This window comes from Hylobates moloch, unplaced genomic scaffold, assembly GCF_009828535.3.
Source record: "Hylobates moloch isolate HMO894 unplaced genomic scaffold, HMol_V3 SCAFFOLD_7, whole genome shotgun sequence".
NCBI lineage: Eukaryota > Metazoa > Chordata > Mammalia > Primates > Hylobatidae > Hylobates > Hylobates moloch.
Genome location: NW_026652282.1, coordinates 44,229,648 through 44,248,755, shown reverse-complemented (window position 1 = coordinate 44,248,755; position 19,108 = coordinate 44,229,648). Strand labels below are relative to the sequence as shown.

The 19,108-nt window shown below is 40.5% G+C and overlaps 1 protein-coding gene across 5 annotated transcripts in view; it reads right to left on the bottom strand.

Annotated features, from left to right (window-relative positions):
• Window positions 1–6,434: 6,434 nt before the first annotated feature.
• PAGE4 (PAGE family member 4) overlaps window positions 6,435–19,108 on the bottom strand; it is a 78,087-nt gene continuing 65,413 nt past the window's right edge. For 2 of the 5 annotated variants that reach the window (XM_058441811.1, XM_032756343.2), the window contains 4 exons: window positions 9,920–10,027; window positions 9,329–9,416; window positions 7,754–7,879; window positions 6,435–6,558 (listed from right to left, as the gene is read on the bottom strand). In XM_058441811.1, coding sequence (XP_058297794.1) covers window positions 6,542–6,558; window positions 7,754–7,879; window positions 9,329–9,416; window positions 9,920–10,027 — 339 coding nt within the window. In that variant the 3' untranslated portion in view covers window positions 6,435–6,541. Of the gene's footprint in view, window positions 6,559–7,753; window positions 7,880–9,328; window positions 9,417–9,919; window positions 10,028–10,626; window positions 10,651–11,071; window positions 11,159–19,108 lie in introns of those variants that run through there. The other 3 variants (XM_032756345.2, XM_032756344.2, XM_058441813.1) reach the window with 3 other exon arrangements.

The window sequence follows — 19,108 nt, the reverse complement described above, 5'->3', positions numbered from 1 at the left end:
GGCAGGAGAATCACTTGAACCTGGGAGGCGGAGGTTGCAGTGAGCCGAGATCTCGCCACTGCCCTCCAGCCTGGGTGACAGAGTGAGACTCTGTTGCAAAAAAGAAAGAAAGAAAATGTGTGGATGGACAGTAGAATCTTGTAGCACACACTTGATTGTTCTTTCCCTCTGAGTGGAGACACTAAATATGGAGGGGAGTCACCTCCTGCATGGGAGTCAGAAACTCTACGTGAAGGTGTAGCTTGGTATGAGTGGAGTTACCTTTCTTGATCTCCCTTATCTAACAAGACACCTCCAAAACACATCTCTTAGGTTTCTTCCGAAATTAGGGGCCCTAAGTGTCAGTGAAATTTTATAACTACAGAAGGAAGGTGGCCAGCTTAGTTTGTTCTTTTATTCCACCATTCTTTCAGTCATGTATTGAGGCACCAAGCTAGCTGCTGTTGAATACAGTGGTAAACCAGTCGGATCTGGAACCTGTGCCCCACCGCCCCCATGGACTTCCCTGTCCAAAAAAACCCTTCCATCTGGTATCACCATGACCTATCCCCTAATAATCAATATGGAGTCTGACCACCAATTTTTTGTTTTTAAGAGGCAGGGTCTTGCTTTGTCACTCAGGCCGGAGTGCAGTCGCATGATTATAGTTCACTGCTGCTTCGAATTACTGGACTCAAGCCATCCTCCCACCTCAGTCTCCTGAGTAGCTGGGATTACAGGTATGTGCAACCATACCCGGCCTGACCACTGAGTCAAACAGACCTAGATTCCCAGTACTGTCTGGGTCATATGTAGAACCTACAGCTAGATAGACAGGACCTGGAGAAAGGATGTGGGACTCTGAAGCACACATGCTCAATGCCGTTTTCCCAAAGTCAGAGCATCATCATCCCCTGCCCAATCCAGGCTCTTCTGAATAGCCCTTCTAAATTTTGGAGAAGCCTTGCATTGAGACCTTCCTCCCAGGAAGTTGCAGTGAGCTGAGATTGAGCCACTGCACTCCAGCACTCCAGCCTGGGTGACAGAGCAAGAATCTGTCTCCAAAAAAAAAAAAAAAAAAAAAGAGTCCTTCCTCCCTAAGGTGGAAACCAGAACTCAGCCTAGAGGAGAGGTGTGAGCCCTAGGCTCCACTAATTAGATGTTCCCCATTCAGATTTTGAATCGGGAGAAACATGTGAAGAGACCAGTGGAAATCAGAAGAACAGAAGAAGCTATGCCTGGTGACAGCGTCAGAGAGACACTGAGTTTTCACAAGCAGCTGTACTGAGTTTTCACAAACAACTGTAAGAGATATCCTAGTGGCGCTGGACTCAGCCTCAGCAGCTCCTGTCCGCAGAGGGGGTAGAATTGCAACTCGTGGCCACCTAGCTCCCAAATCAGATTCTCTGGCCTGTTTGAGGTTTCCCTGAGCTACTTAATAGCTGTTCAAAAATCCCTTTTCTGGGTAAGCTAAAATTGGTTCTGTTGATGCAACTAAGAAGCCTGACAGGAAAAGAGGAACCTGAAAACAAAACAAAAACGGGGGCCCACCAATTTGCTTTCTTTTTGACACTGACAGGACTAGGGATCAGGAGCATCTGGTATCAAAGATGACTACAGTAGGGGTCTCTAAGTCCTATTCTGGCTACCCATTTGTAAAGTTATTTGTTTATTTCTTTAAGCTCTTTTTCGATTTTAAACATCCTAGGTCCTCCATCCCTAAGGCCTGAACTCCTGCACTTACCTATGAAGAGGATTGAAAACATGCAAAGTGAACCCACGCTGCTAAGTGACATTAATGTTGCTATGTGGCCTGTGCTCCACTGACCACAAGATGGCGAAAGAGATTATCACATCAAGCCAGCCTGTCTTCCTCCACCACCTCCACACCAGTATTATCCGAAAGAGAACATTTATTGAGCACTTACTGTGTGCGAGGCACTGTTCCAAGGACTCGAACGTATGAAGTCATTTAATCCTCACAATAATCCTATGAAATAGGTACCATTTCACGTGAGGAAACCAATGCACAAAGATGTCTGTCTGGTTTAGCTTTTAGCTATTTTCATATCATTTATCTACCGCTATTGTCCATCTATCATCTATCTATATCTACATATTAATTTACTATCTACATATTTTGATTTTAAGTGCTTTTACATTATAAAAGTAACACATGTTCATGGCAAAAATATTCAAATGATAATAATTAGTAAAAATACAGTCCTCACCCCTTCCTGTTTATCATCCCTGTAGAACCAGTAATAACCATTGTTAACAATTTTTGTGTATTCTTCCATAAATTTTCTATGAATATGCAAGCATATTTTATACCTATATCTTACACACACACATAAACAAGACCATACTCCACACACTGTTCTACAGTGCTTTTTCCACTCGGCATTGCATCTTGGATATCAGATGTGGGCTGGGATGGCTCTTGCCTGTGGACCTCATTTATAGGCCTTGGGTATGACACTGGCTGCACTCACCTGTGTACCAGGGAGCAAGTAGTGTCATCTGGTGCATCAGAGCCCCAGGTGACAGTGAGTGTGGGAGACTGGGGAAGCTGACAGGCTGCAGGGAGTGAGGAGGTATAATGGGATGTGGGGTAAGTTTGTTGATGGTTCTCACCTCTGGTGTATTCTGTTCCCTGACCCTGGTCCCAGACAAAATTCAGATTTGGATGCAACCAACGTTCACAGTGCCTTTAGGACAGGCCTAGCTGTTTACTTTGCACATTCGCACTTTTTTTTTTATCTCAATCTATATAGAATCCTTGGGAGGGAGGAATTATCTGCATTTTACAAGCAATAAAGCTAAGACTCAAAGAGGATCATCTACATGTTATTATACAAAGCTTTTCAGAAGTAGAACCAAAAGCCAACTCAGTTCTTTTGATCTCCAATCCAGGGTACTGTCCACTGCACTTCAGCAAAGGCTTCTGGGATAGTGCCTTGTGCCTGACACAATGGTCGTAGAGTACAGGCTTTGTATCCCCTTTTACAGCTCTGATCTTCCTCCCTTTTTCTTCCCCTCTTCCATGCAGGCTTCCCCCAGCCACTACAGAGCTGGGGGCCGAGTGGGTGCCAATTCCAGAAATGTTTCTGAGGCTGTGAAATGTCCCCTCCAAGGAGCCTGCCTGAGGAGTGCAGGCAGAAGCTGTGACAGGCCATCTTTTCTGCAGCCGAGCCTACCTCCAGCCCCTTCCCAGTCTCCCCTCCCACCCCAGGTCCTGCCCTTCCCAGAAAAGGATGAAGCTCCAGCTGCAGTTCTGGGGAGGCCTGGACCCCAGCTCTGGAGCGGCTGTGGCTCCCAAGGCTGCTGGGCCTGGAGAGGCGTGTCCCTGGCCCATCTTATCAGCACTCTGCAGGGTCTGGGCCTGCTCCTTGTCTCCTTCTGGGCTCCTAAGGCCATAGGTGGGTTGATGGCTTGGCAGCCAGCCTTCTGGCCCAGGAGATGCTGAGCAGCCCAGGGACACAATCCAGCTCTTCTCTCCAAGGCCAGCTGGAGGGACGAGGCACGACAAGGCTATCCCTACAGCTGGCACTTCCCCTACAGCTGAGAGGGGGCCTAAACTACAGGACACAGTCCCAAGACCCTTAAGCCCTGGCAGCATCCCGGGGTGGGCAGCAGGTGGAAGTGGAAAGAAGCCTGTGGAGCTGCCAGCAGGGAGAGGGGGTCGGACATGAGGCTGAGGGGCCTCTGGGAACCCCTGTGCCAAGAGGCTGCTGGCACTGGGCAGCAGCACCCCAAAGCCCACGAGGAGTGTGCCCAGAGCAAGTGGCTCAGACCTGGGGCATGGCTCGAGGGTGTCGGGCTGTAGCTGCTGGTCCCAGAGAGTGCAGCCCAGGGCAGGCATCAGGACATGGGTCGGAGGAGAAACAGTGTTCTAGGGAGAGTCCAGTCCCCGAGTCCTGGTGGTGGCTGGCTGTAGCCTAGTGCACGCTGTCTGGCTTGTGCGGCTGTGCTGCCTGACTATACATACCCTAGCATAATTCTCCTTGCTCAGCACGGGACATCAGCTCTCCACCTAGCCCCTTCCTCCAGGGAGGGGATGGGGAGGCCTCCTAGGGTTAGCAGCAGGAGTTGGTCCTCAGGAATCAGGAGCCCTTGAAAGGAGGGTGCGTGGTTCCCATACAACTGAGGGTCGCCCTGGGCCCCGCCCTTCCTGAGTCAGCTTAAAGCATTCCAGCATCCTTTCAAGAAATGTCTGCCCTTTGTGGCTTGCAGTGAATCTCTAAAACTAGTTCCTTGCTGTGATGACGCACCCAGTTTATGAGGCCCTTCCCTTCCATCTGCCACCTCTCTCTTGCCCCCAGGTGATACATGTAGAAAGTAAAAATGATGTCCAGGTTGTATTAGATTTCCTTGCATACCTACAGCAGTTCCAATACCTGGTGATTGACTGGGAGGAGTACAACCTGATGGAAGGACCAGGAGCTCTCCAGGTCTGCTCCACATCCCCTCCTCAGGGTAAGAATCAAGTGTTAGGCTACCTTAAAGGCAGACAAAGCCAAGTGCTTAGTTTGCCAGTAAGGAAGAGCCCCACGTCCTTATTGCTTTTTGTCTGCTTATTCTCTCAGTTACCAACTTCTTTTCGTATTCTGCCAATTTTCCCATCATATTTTGAAGCCACATTAGGCTCACATTTAAAATCAAATCTTCCTAGTGAATTGAACCTTTTCTCTGTGAAATACCCCTTTTTATTCCTAGTAATGCTCATTTGCCTTAAAGCCTATTTTAATTGTTTTGTGCAGAGTATCTTTTGTGCATCCTTTTACTTTCAACTTCTGTAAATTTTTATGTTTTGGATGTATCTTTTGTAAACAGATATTGTCAGTTATCTATACTGTGTAACACAACAACAGCTAGAAAGTGTTCAAATGTTTGGAAGAAATACACTTCTAAGTAATCTATCGTTCAAAGAAATAATGTGAATTAGAAAATATTGAGTTGAATAACAAAAATACTAAATATCATAATTTGTGGACTGCAGCTAAAGCCCTCATTAGAGAGAAAGTTATGAAGTATACATTAAAAAGAAGACTGAAAATTAATGAACTAAACATCTATCTCAAGGAGTTAAAAACAGCAAATTAAACACAAAGTAAAAGAATAAACGTGGGAGCCAAAATTAGCAAAATATAAAACAAAAATAGGATAGCCAACAGTTTATTTTGAAAAGACTCTGACATTGATCAAGAATACAAGAGAGAAGACACAAATTATCAGTTCTATGAATGAAAACAGGCATTAAGAGGATAAGGAGAGGATATTATGGGCTATTTTGTATAACAAAAATTGAGATAATATGGACAAAATCCTAGAAAAATAAAACCTAAAGTGAAGAAATAGAAAATTGAAATAGTCCTAATGTGACTAAAGATATTGATTCAATTTTAAACTTCCCTACAGAGAGAACTCCACGTCCAGATATCTTCACTGGCAAATTCTATCAAACATTTAAGAAAGAATTCCAACGTTAGCTGAACTATATGGAAAAATAAAAGGAAAATATACATCCTAACTCTTATTATGAAGCCAGAATACCCTTGCTACCAAGGCCTGAATGGAGTGAGTATTAAAAATTTATAGGTCAAGGTCATCAACAAAAGTGTAAAAATCCTAAACAAAACATTAGGAAAAGGAACCAGTAATACATAAAAGGACAATATATCACAAATTAAATTGGGCTTATTCTAGGAATGCTATATTAACAGCTTAATGGAGAAATATCATACACCTCAATAGATGCAGACCAAGTGTTTGATAAAATTCAATATATATTCATGGTGAGCATGGTAAATACTCTTAGAAAACTAAGAATTTTTTGAAAAGTCCTTAATCTAATACAGGTTGAGTATACCATCCCTGAAATGCTGTTTCAGATTTTAGAATACTTGCATCATACTTACTGGTTAAACATCCATAATCTGAAAATCTGAAATCTGACATGAGCACTTCCTTTGAGCATCACGGAGGCACTCAAACAGTTTCAGATTTTGGAGGACTTCGTATTAGGTATACTCAACCTATAGAAGGAATCTACATATATTTTTAAAACCTATCATAGTGAAATGTTGAAAGTTTCCCTCTTGACATCAGGAATACGACAAGAATTCACATCATCATCACTTCTAATCAACATTGTACTGGAGGGGTCTGGCCAGGGTCATAAGGACAAGAAATGAAAGTAAAAAGCCTCAAAAGGAAAAAACAGAATTATCATTATTTACATGATTTACATGTGGTATGATTGTGTATGGAGAAAATCCAAAAGGATGTAGGGATAAACCAACAGAATAAGCAAGTTTAGCAATGTTGCCCAACACAAAATCAGTATACAAAAATATATACCAGCTCTAAACAGAACACAAGGATTTTTTAAAGATACGATTTACAATAGTGTCAATTTCCTAGGAATAAATTTTACAAAAGACACACACGACTTCTTCAGAGAAAACTCAAACTTTATTGAGAGAATTTTCAAACTTTCAGTCACATTTTCAATGTGATATCAGCCATGTGTGTAGCTTCAGCTTGTCTTCTTTTTAACTTATGGCTGCCCATCTCCTAAAATATAAACATAACAGTTGAGTTCATTACTTAGCAGAACTTTACTGAGATGACACTAAAACCACACAAAGAACACTAGTTTTGTTTTTTTAAGATGAAATTAAAACCAGAACCCTAACCACTGCATAGACTTCTATGCTAATGTACATTTTCAGGCATATGTGTACTAATTTTTAAAATGCCTCACTCTAGTGGTACGAGGAAACAAAGACTTCTCAAGCCAGAACAGATTAAATGCTATGAGCCCATTTAAAGATAATTTTAAGTAGAGGGCAAAAACAGCCACTGATTTCAGTTTTGTTTTGTTTTGATTTTTTAATCAAACAAAAACTCCAAGAAGCAAAAAACAAGCAAGCAAACACAGTGTCACTCAAATGTATTGACTAAAAACACTCTGCTAGTTATATATTAGCTAAGTAATTGTTTAGCTGACTAAAGAGAGGTCAAAGAATGCCATTTCATTTGGTTTGTCCCTTTGTGCAAAAGTGCAAAAATAATTCATTGATCTAGTTAAATCTTTATGTGGATTATTTATACCAGAGTGGCCATTTGTCTCATTGGCACCTGTTAACCTGATGTTGTATTCATAGCATTCCCTTTCCCTCTCAAAAGTATTCTGATTTAGATGATAAAAATTACATGGTTGGAGGCCAGATATGCCCGTTAAAAAATATACATGGTCTTATTGGTTTATTTAAGCCACTACCATATAGATGACATTAAAATGTGAGGGAAACTGCTACTGTTTCTCAGTCTAGCTCACAATTTTTTTTAAAAGACAACAAACCAACTTGGAGAATTCAAAACATACAGATCTATCTTACTTGTTAGTGCCTAAAAGCGATTTGTGATAAACAATTCTGGCAAATTTTTTTCTTAAAGCAACACTATGTGTCATTTAGATACCCAATTGCTCCTGGGGTATGTTAAGTAATGTATATACTTTTAAAAGTATTTGATCACTTGCCTTGTGTTTTGGAAGATTTCTCCTCCAAAGTAATAATACTTTCATATTTTATAATTCAACAACATGGCTTTGACCTAATTCATTTTTTCCCCTGACACTGTCTTTGAATCAAGTATTTGGTGTCTGAACTACCTTTCAAATAATATTTGTATGTGAGACTTGTTATTAAAGTATATTACAGAAAAAGAGTAACCCCATGACTTCCATTCCAAATGAATAACGTACCTGCTTCTTTAGTCTTAGCACGCTCCGGATTAGGTGGAGTCTTCTCTTTTACATCAGAGCCATCTCCACGCTCATTCCCAGTCTTTTCCAGATCCATTTCCTGGCAATCACCTTCCACTTTACGTTCTTATATAAATAAAAAAGTTACTGATACAAGTAAGCAGTAAACTATAAATTAGTGTTATTAAATAAATCTCTGTAGGCTTGTATTCTAACAAATGTGATGCATGAGTGCAATGGGCATTGGAATTTTCTGCTAGAAAATGGGGAAGAATATTATCTCTACTATGAAGTTTTCTTTTCCTACGACTGTTTAAGACAACTTAGTTGTCACTTTCACGATCTACATATACTTCTGTTACTGTAAATCACTCATTAGAGCAGTTATTTGTTTACATGAATTTCCCTGATTAGATTGTGAGCTCAAGGCAGAAATCATTATCTCATTTATATCCTCAGCACTTAGTACATTACCCGGCACCTAGTAAGCCCTAGTAAATGAATGAAAAAAATGTCTGTAAAAATGTTAACATAAGACAAACCCAAATTAAAGAACATTTTACAAAACGACTGGTTTGGATTCTAGTTGTCAATGTCATGATAGGCAAAGAAAGACTGAGGAACACCTCCAGATTAAAGAAGACCAGAGAGATATGACAACTAAATGCAATGAGTAGTCTTGGATTAGATCCTGGATCAGGAAAAAAAATCCTATAAAGGACATTCCTAGGCCAATTAACAAAACTGCAATGGACTATATATTAGATGTTTTGTCAATGCTAATTTTCCTGAATTTGATCATTGTTCGGAGGTTATTTAAGAGATTATCCATATTTTTAGCAGATACATACTGAATTACTTACAGAGTAACTAGTTGTGATATTTGAAACTTACTCCCAAGTGGTTCAGCAATAATATATTAATATGGTAAAAACAGGGAGATAAGTGGCAAAATGTTATAGCAATCAGTGAATCAAGTTGAAGAATATACAGGAGTTCACTGTACTTAGATAACTTTTCCTTACATTTTAAATCCTTTCTAAGTAAAAAGTTAAAAAAATAAATATATGACAAATAGATTATGGTTCAGAAAGACAAAAGTATTGAAGACTTTTAATGGCAACTAAAAGGATTTCACATTTTTATTTCTCTGAATTATGACATTTTCTAAAAATTGCTATGTAAGAGCTAACCATAATATATCTAGGTTTGCTCAAACTTTCAATGCAATGCCTTATGCCCAGAAAAATAATATCCCAATAAAACCAAGTTTAACTCATGAAACAGTTTATAATTTTGTCTAAATTTAATGTAGTTTCCTTTTGTTTGCTAATATAGAGTCTTGGCAAGGATTGTATTTTCCAAGTATGCTAAAGAACTCTTAAGATATAAGATAAGTAAAATGCTGAAGAGAAAATTTATCACAAAGACTACAGCAGCTGAAAACTACACTATTCCCTTACCAAGGATTACCTTACAGGTTTCCAGCCAATTTTTAGGGGATGGTTTATTTATTCCTGTTACTAGTATAAAATCATACATGAAATACAAAATGCTCCTCCATGCCCTTCTCACCTTCAATCGGAGGTGTTCTTTCTCTCTCTTGTCCAGGTTCGATATCATGATTATCAGTTGGTGGTTCCTCTTGCTGAGATTCACCGGGCTTTTGAGACGTGGGGGAGAGTAGATGCAAATAGAATATTGTTATTAATACCATGGCAATAGAAGTCACAGATATACATACTATGTGAAGGTAGCTAGTCACAAATAAATCTGAAGAGGTTTTTCCTATCTTCTCTGTAAGTACTCTTAAGAAAAGTTATTCTTCCTATATAGAAAACACTTTAAGGAGTTATTACCTGCAAGGACCGATAATTCTGGAACCCATGAACCCATTTTCATCTTCTCTGGGCTGTATTATTTATTAATAAGCATGATAGGAAAGTCATAAGGGCTATTTCCAGACTCTTAAAAACATACATATGCAGACAATATCAGAAAATAAGTCTCCTTGCTCAATGTCTCATTAATGTGATTTAGTTTGCAATTATTTTCAGCAGGGAAGTCCTTTATATAACACATCTATATTGGTTCAACAATGTTTTCGATTTTCTTTCAGAAAAATACATTTCTGCCAATGGAAATAAGATACTGAAATGTACTCACAGCCACGAATGCAACCACATCGGGAGCTTCCTGACCATCTCCTCTTCCTCTGGATCTTGATCTCACTCGTGCACTCATCGCTGCAACTAGAAGATCGTGAACTGAAGACTGCAATAAAAAGGAGTAATTATACTCGACTCTTTCCGTGGCCATCTGCTGATTGTAATTTTTTTTAATTTTGTGAGATTTCCATAATAGGTCCTGAGTTAATAATAACTACGCGTGGTTTCCAATCACATCAAATAAATCTATCTGCAAACTGCTTTGTTTCTTCCACAGCCAACTTGGCAGAGAAGTGATCTTCAAGTCCTAGATCAAAACATGGGGTCTTTCCTAAAAAGACTTAATTTCATAACTGAACTCCATTATGAAGAGATTTTTTAATATACAGCCACCCCAAGTCCCCTCCTCCCCAGGTCCCCACTGAGAACTCCGAAACCTGTCCTCTGTCGGCAGTTTCAGGCGCCTCTGGGACTCAAAGATATCTCAAAAAGTACCCCAAGTTTTGCTCCATCTGATCCCTCTCCCCTCCGTGGCCCAACTTCCTCCCTCGCCCCAGCCCTGCCACAAATACAAGGTCATGGCGGCGCCACCGCCTGTGAGGCCCTTCCTCCTCCGAGGCCACGGACTGTGCTGCCCGACCCGCCTGAAGCCCACCAGCTCCTCTTCACACTTAAACTCCCAGGAGGAATGATCGGTGGACCCACCCACTGAGTCTCAGTCTCAGGTGAAAGAGTCCCGACAATTGGAATGCAAACAGCACCCTCACAGTTCCGCGGCAGTTTACCTCGTGGGTGAAGGGGCTGATGGGAAGACCCCCAGTGAACATGAGCACTGAGGCAGGCGCTGTCAAGCGCGGGCCGTCCCACCCTTTCCCTGGCCCCCACTGAGGACCCCGGCATCCGTCCTTTATGGGCAGTTTCATATGCCTCCAGGACTCAGATAGTGTCCCGCTCCAAAACTCACACCATCTTGGCTGACCCTCCTCCCCTTCATGGCCCTCCTTCCTCCCCTGTCCCTGCCCCGCCGCATAGCTGCCTGCTAGGAGAAGGATGATGACCTCGAGGCCCTTCCTTCTCTGAGGCCAGGGACCACAGTGCCCGACCCACCAGAAGCCCGCTGGCCCACTCATTCACACCTGTTCTCACTTACACTTGACTCGAGTCAGCAGAGAGCCTGGCGAAGAATGAAGAAGGGAAGAGAAGTGGCACCTACCCACTTCTGCCTCCTTGTTTAGACCTCAGCAGTGTCAACCCCACTAGCCAATCCCAAACCTCGGGGGTGTGTCACGTGGGTTGTCTTTCCAGCCCTCTCCCGCCTCCTAGAGGCTCTGTGCCACCTGGAGGAAGGGCCTGCTCGGTGCTGGGAAGGGCTTGTTTCTGGCTTCTGGCCCCTCCTGCAAAATGTTCTGTCCTTCTGGATCTAGGAATGTTCCCAGCTCTGCATTTCACCTGCAAATTTACCCTTTATTTTTTTCTCAGTGCTGCTACCTCAGTGGCCCTCAAGAGAGTATTCAGTCTTCCCAGAGATGTGTGAAAGCTTAGGTTCTCAGAGAGTAGAAAGCCATTTTAAGCATGATAGGAATCCAGAAAAAAATGTAAAGAAGAAGGACGATAAACCCACATACATAAATAAGCCTAAACATTTGCACAAAAATCCAGGGCAGGTGCGGCAGCTCATGCCTGTAATCCTAGCACTTTGGGATGCTGAGGCGGGTGGATTGCTTGAGCCCAGGAGTTCGATACCATCCTGGGCAACATGGCAAGACCCTGTGTTTACAAAAAATACAAAAATTAGCTGGGCATGGTGGTGCACACCTGTAGTCCCAGCTACTTGAGAGGCTGAGATGGGAGGATAGCTTGAGCCCAGGAGGTTGAGGTTGCAGTGAGCCAAGATCACACCACTGCACCCCAGCTTGGGCGACAGAGCAAGACCCTGTCTCAAAAAATAAAAAATCCTGTGACCCAGCATTTCTACTTCTAGGACTTTAATGTTAAGGAAACTGTCTTGAATGTTGACAAATATTCCTTGCTTGGCCAAACTTTTAAGTCAGGCTTCTGAAACTTCTCCTCCTAGGCCCATCTGTGCATTTCCTTGTAAAACCCAGTTTTAGCAAAGAGCCCTGCTAAGTCAATGTGGCATGAACCCTCCATCCTCAATATCTGATCATCCTTGCTATCACATGGGGTTCTTCATCTTCCACCATCCCCCAGGTGATGTCTGATTCCCCTTGGCCTGTCTTCAGCAAGAATCCTGCTAGGTGGGTTTAGCCAGAATCCCCCTTACCCCTGATGTTTCCTCTTAGTAATTTTCCACCCACGGACCGCCATACAGCTCCTTCGCTATACATTCCCACTAGCCTGTGCTGTACTCAGTATTGAGCCCAATCTCTCTCCCCCACTGCAAGATCCCATTGCAATGGCCCCTATACCCAACACCACGGTCGTAAATAAGGTTTTCCTACTGTGCTTTAACAACTACCACTGAATGTTTTTTTTCTTTAACCATGTGAACAAAAATTTGGATAAATGGGACTTCCAAAACAGCTTAATTTATAATAGCATGGTCATGGACTTGCTATATAATTAAATTATGGCACACTTGAAAATGAAATATGGGTGACTACCAAAACCAGTGCTGAATAATATTTCCTGTAATAGTGGTGCTGTTCATTTTAAGTTATTAACTTGAAACATCCAGTTATGTAGCACTGTGTATGTACAATATGATCTCAAAAGAAAAGAGAGGTTCAGTAGTGCTACCACACCACCAGCCTTCCTCTCAGACAGTAAGTGTGCTTTGTTCTTGTGCAACCAGCATGTTCTGGGGCTCCAAAGATATATGGTTCTCCAAGGGGAACCCAGCAGATAAAATGCAGTGCTAGAGGTTATAGGTCTCCTGCACCTGGTGCACGTCAAAGAGCTTCACCATCACCTAGGTGGTCTGATCCTCTGCTGTCAGAGAAGGTGTGTGGGGTTGGGGATAGGGGGACAGAAGCCCACTGTTACTGCTTTGGGCAGAAGTTAGATGGGTGCCTGCAGGACAGAAAGGAGCTTGCCCTGCACATCCCTGTCCACCCCCTCCCGCCCCCGCTAAACCCCTGGGGGAAAAATATCCTTTCTGTCCTTGCATGCCTGGACCTGGACCGTTCTCAGACTCTGCAGGTTACCCTGAAAGAAGCGCACATTCTTTGAGAGTTAGTAAGATCCCCCATGGCAGAAGTAGAATTGCCAGATCTCCCTCTCCTTCTCACCCTCTCTCCTACAGATAAGATGTAGTGTCAATACAGAGCCAAGTGTGAAGAATATATAATTCTTCCTGATATCACCAATCAGGGATAACCACTTTTAATATCTAAGCAGGAGCTGCTCCTACTACTCAGATCTTTATGTAGATTAAATAAAGATTTATTGAGAGACTGAGATCTCACACTCTGCAATCAGCATAAACTGTGGGCTCTAGTCTCAGCCTCCTGTTTCTCCTCAGGTAAAGTGCTTTCATTAGCTCTTAGGTGTTTCCTATTATCACTTGGAAAGGCTATCTGCAGCCTGCTGCCTCCCTGACCTTGGTGCCTGTCGGTTGGCAGCTGCTGTATTCTCTGCATAGGATCAAGTTTCTCTAGGATGCTGTGAAGGAGTGAGAGGACAGGTAAGGTCCTTTCTGTGTGAGAGCTTAGATCTGAACTGAAAAAGAAATCCCGATTTGCCCAGCACCATGAGCCTTCCCAGAGAACCTCATCCTCAGGCAACATTAGTGCAAAGCAAGCACTCTGATCAAGGATGTAGGTGATCCCAAGCCCTTGTTTGTATCATTGTGATGATTATAGATGTCACTTTCATTGTATTCATTTTATGTCACAGGTGATATCTCCTCCTTACAAATAATCCAATCACTAAAAATTGACTAATCCTACGGTTTTCTGCTATTTGATGGGAGAAAACACCACACTACTATCTGAATTTGCACTTTTGATAAATAATACGTTTGAACACTGTTATTCAAGTAATTCATGCTCATAAACAATCCACAAAATCAGAAAGAGGAGAGTTAGGAAACAACTCTGGAGTTCCAGCATTCATTAAAAACCTATCTTCTGTTTGTCATTTTAGTGCATGTGTTTCCATATATTTATCATTTTAGATGATCATTCATGCTGCAGCAAACATCCTCATGGATCATTTTCTGTCCACTTCCTTAAACATTTCTTCATGAAAAAAAATTCCTACATGAAGAAATAGGGGCTTGAGAGTATGTACAACTTGTCTAATGTCACACCCTCTGGCAAGGTATGCCTGGAATTAAATCTGTATCTTTCCGATTCTGGTTTAAGCCTGAATCATAAACATAAACATGTATGCTTCTTCACCTTGTGCTACCCCATAGATCCAGCAGTTCCTTTGAATCCCTCAGCTCAAGGAGAAGCTTAGCAACCCCATGAGCACCATCCATGAGAGGTGATGTGGTGTAGGTGCCCACATGTGCAGAATGCAGGACTGGCAGAAGAAACATCATGTGCTAAGTCTTGGAAGTATGCTTGCAAACTGCAGAGGCCACTGGAGCTGGAGACTGAGGCTGTGGGTCAGAGGAGGATCTTTTCTCTGGTGTCCTTTGACCTACTGTATGCCACAATAAGTGCACGAATAGAAATATTATGAATATAAATATTTTGTGAGATGATTTTTCTAAACACTGACTGGTAAACATAAAGGCAATTTTCATGATTGCAAAGGAGAGTTCCTAGAAATTTTGACATGGATTGACAAAGTATGTTATTTTAAACTGTTACTCCAACTACCTGCGAACTCCTTCAAATACTACTCATGCCCATTCAGTTGCTGCACACATGCTCATATCTATTCAGATAGCTATTATTTAGAGTCAGCATTTCCTAGTAGTTCACCTGAAGCAAGTGGAGAGGAAGGTTCTGTCCTTGACAGCTCCACCATCAGAAGGAGAAGCCCTTGTTTCCCAGTCTCCTTATACAGAAACCACCAGGTTCACCTTTCTGTGCCAACTGAGCCCCATTTCATAGTTGTGCTTGTCACTTCAGTCTTCACTGATGGTGTGCAGGCCTCTCACTTGTGCTAGAAAGCTCATCTGGCTTTGGACCTCTTTCTCTTGGGCAAGCCTCCTCTTATGCATGTATCCCTTTACAGGTAATTAGTGAGGGTACGTCGGTCATGCTGGCCTTTGCTGGTTATTATGTCTCTACCTGTATACCTTTGCCAAAAATCAGTTGTTTGTATAGGTTTGAGTTTATTTTTGGACTCTCTGTGCTGTGCTAATCTATGTGTTTATCTTTATGCCAATGTCACACTACTGTGACATAGTTTTGTAGTAACTCTTGAAATCCTACTTTGACTAATCTTGGTCCTTTGCATTTCCATACAGACTATGGAATCAGCTTGTCAATTTCTACCCCCCAAAAAACCTTCAGTAATTTTGATTGAGAATGCACCAAATTTATAGATCAATTTGGGGAGAATTGACATTTTTTTTAAATTTTATTATTATTATACTTTAAGTTTTAGGGTACATGTGCACAACGTGCAGGTTTGTTACATATGTCAACAATATTGAGTCTTCAGACCCGTGAACAAGATATATCTCTTCATTTATGTAGGTCTTTTTTTTTCTTTTTTTGTGTTTTTTCAATTATGCATGTCTTAATTTCTCTCAGAAACATTTTGTAGTTTTCAATGTACAGATTTTTCATCTATTTTGTCAGGTTTATCCCTTATGTTTTTCATGTTTTATGATATTGTAAATGGTATTGTTTTTATTTCCATTTTATTGTTTGTTGCTAGTAGACAGAAATACAACTTATTCTTTATATTGAGCTTGTATCCTGCAATTTTGCTAAACTCACTTGTTGGTTTTAGTAGCTTTTCATTGTTGTAATTAGATTCTATCATGTTTTCTATGTAAACAATTGTGTTATTTGTGAATAGACGATTTTGCTTTATTCCTAATCTGCATGCATTTTACTTACTTTCGTTCCATGACTACACTACCTAGAACCTCCATTACAATGTTGAATACAAGTGGGGAAAGTGGAAATCTCTGTCTTGTTCCTGATCATAGGGCAAAAGTTTTCAACATTCTGCATCTATTAAAATAATTATATATTTTTTCTTTTTTAGCTGTTAATATGGTGAATTTTATTGATTCATTTTCAAGTATTAAACCAGCCTGCATTCCTGAAATAAATTCCATTCAGTCATGATGTATTATTCTTTTAATGTATTGCTGGATTTAATTTGTTAAAATACTGTTTAGAATTTTTGCGTGTATATTTATGATGAATGTTGATTTATATTTTCCTTATCTATTCATATCTTTCTCTAATTTTGGAATTAAGAAATTCTGGCCTCATAGAATGGGTAGGAAAGTATTCTTTCCTCCTCAATATTTCAGAAGATTTTGCATAGAATTGGTATTATTTCTTCCTTAAATATTTGGTAGAATACTTCAGTGATGCCATCTAGGCTTGGAGTTTTCTTTGTGGGAACATTTTTAAGCTACTATTTCAACTTCTTTAAAGGGTTATTCAGGTTATCTATTTCTTCCTGAGTGAGGCTTGGTGGTTTTGTCTTTCAGATTATTGTCTATTGTATCCTTGCTGATTTTCTGCCAACATGTTCTATCAATTATTGAGAAAGAGATATTATAATTTCAGACTGTAATAGTAGATTTGTGTATCTCTCATCATGTATTTTGTGACTCTGTTATTAGATGCATAAATATTTGGGGTTCTTAGGATTGTCACTAACATAAATGTAAGAATCCTCAACAAAATAGCAAATTGAATCTAGCAATAAGAATAATACAGCACAACCATAGGAAGTTTATTCCAGGAATGCAATCTGAATTCAATATTCAATAATCAATCAATTTAATATTTGATATTAACAGTCTAAAGAAGAAAAATCATACGATAATATCAATTGATTCAGAAGAAGCATTTGACAAAATACAGCATCCATTCATGATAAAAACTCTCGGTGAAGTAGAACTAGAAGGAAATTTTCTCAATTTGTAAAGAGATCTGCAAAAAACCGACAGCTAACATTGTATTTGATGGTGAAAGACTGAATGCTTTCCTCCAAAGATCAGAAACAAGACAAAGATTTCTATTCTAACCACGTCTGTTCAACATCATGCTGGGAGTCTTAGCCAGCATAATAAGGCAAGAAAAAAGAAATATAAGGCATTCAGATTGGAAAAGAAGAAGTAAAAATTACCCTATTTGCAGACAACATAATTGCCTACATAGAAAATCCCAAGAAATCTACAAAAAAAAAAAGAAAAAAAAAACCTTCTTAGAACCAACAAGTAACTTAAGCAAGGCAGCAATATACAAGGTCATCACACAAAAATCGATTTGATTTCTATACATTAACAACATACAATTGGGGCTAGGCATGGTGGCTCAGGCCTGCAATCCCAGCACTTTAGGCAGCTGAGGCCGGCAAATCACTTGAGGCCAGGAGTCCAAGACCAGCCTGGCCAACCTAATGAAACCCCCATCTCCATTAAAAATACAAAAATCAGCCAGGTATGGTGGTGCGCACCTGTAGTTCTAGCTTCTTGGGAGGCTGAGGCAAGAGAATTGCTTGAACCCAGGAAGCGGAGGTTGCAATGAGCTGAGATCATGCCACACTGCACTCCAGCCTGGGCGACAAAGTGAGCTTCTGTAAAATGTGGCACGTATACACCATGGAATACTATGCAGCTGTAAAAAATGATGAGTTCATGTCCTTTGTAGGGATATGGATGAAGCTGGAAACCATCATTCTCAGCAAACTATCGCAAGGACAAAAAACCAAACACCTCATGTTCTCACTCATAGGTGGGAATTGAACAATGAGAACACATGGACACAGGAAGGGGAACATCACACACTGGGGCCTGTTGTGGGGTGCGGGGAGTGGGGAGGGATAGCCTTTGGAGATATACCTAATATTAAATGACGAGTTACTGGGTGCAGCACACCAACATGGCACATGTATACATATGTAACTAACTTGCACATTGTGCACATGTACCCTAAAACTTAAAGTATAATAATAAAAAAGCAAACAAATAAAAACAACATACAATTTGAAACTGAAATTAAGAAAACATTTACAGTCAAAACATTGATGTGCCTAGATATAAATCTCACAAAATATGTACAGGATCTGTGTGCTGAAAACTATAAAACACTGATCATAAAAGTCAAAGAGGACCTAAATAAGTGGAAATACATGCTGTGTTCATGATTTGAAAACCCAACATAGTAAAGACAAATTGATATATAGATTTAACACAATACTAATCAAAATCCTAGAAGGACTTCTTGTACATATAAGGCAGACTGATTCGAAAATTTATAAGGAAAAGCAAATGAATTACAATGGCTAACGCAATTTTGAAGAAAAGTAAGAAAGTTGGAGGAATCTCATTAACTGGTTTTGAAGAGTGCTTGCAGGTAATTTTTAGACTGCCCCTCAATTTGAGTTTAATAGAGTCCCATGATTGGACTAGGATAATGGATTTTGGGGAAGAATACTGTTGAGGTAAAGTACCATTCTCATCACATCATATCAGAGGGTATGTGATGTAAACATGAATTCTTACTGGTGACATTAACCTTCATCACTTGATTAAGATGATGTATGTCAAGTTTCTCCACTATAAAATTACTATTTTCCCCTTTTCTTATTCTATTCATTAGAAGTGTATCACTAAGTCTAGCTCACACCCAAGGGGAGGAGAGTTAAGCTCCACCTCCTGGGGGGGAGAATATAAAAAAAATTGTGGATATATGTTAAAATCTCTACAGTAACTAATGCGTATTTGAGGGGAAATACTTTGAGGCAATGCAAATAACCTTTTTATCCTTAAAGTTTAGGCGTCTAATTTTAGTATTAATCCATGGACCTTACCAGAGCAATTATTACTGTGCTGTTCTAATAGTGATTTTCTATTTCATTCATTCCTTCTACATTTATTTTTTGGAATTATTCCATAAGAAAGATCTGTCCCTTCTCCATTTATTTACTTATTAAATTGCTCATTTATATCAGTATGGACTCATGGATTCCTTTTTATTTTTTGAGTTCTATTCCAATACAGTTGCCATGTGTTTTGTGACTCAGATTTTTCTAGCTTAGACATTGAGACTTCTTTCAGATTGGTTCCTAC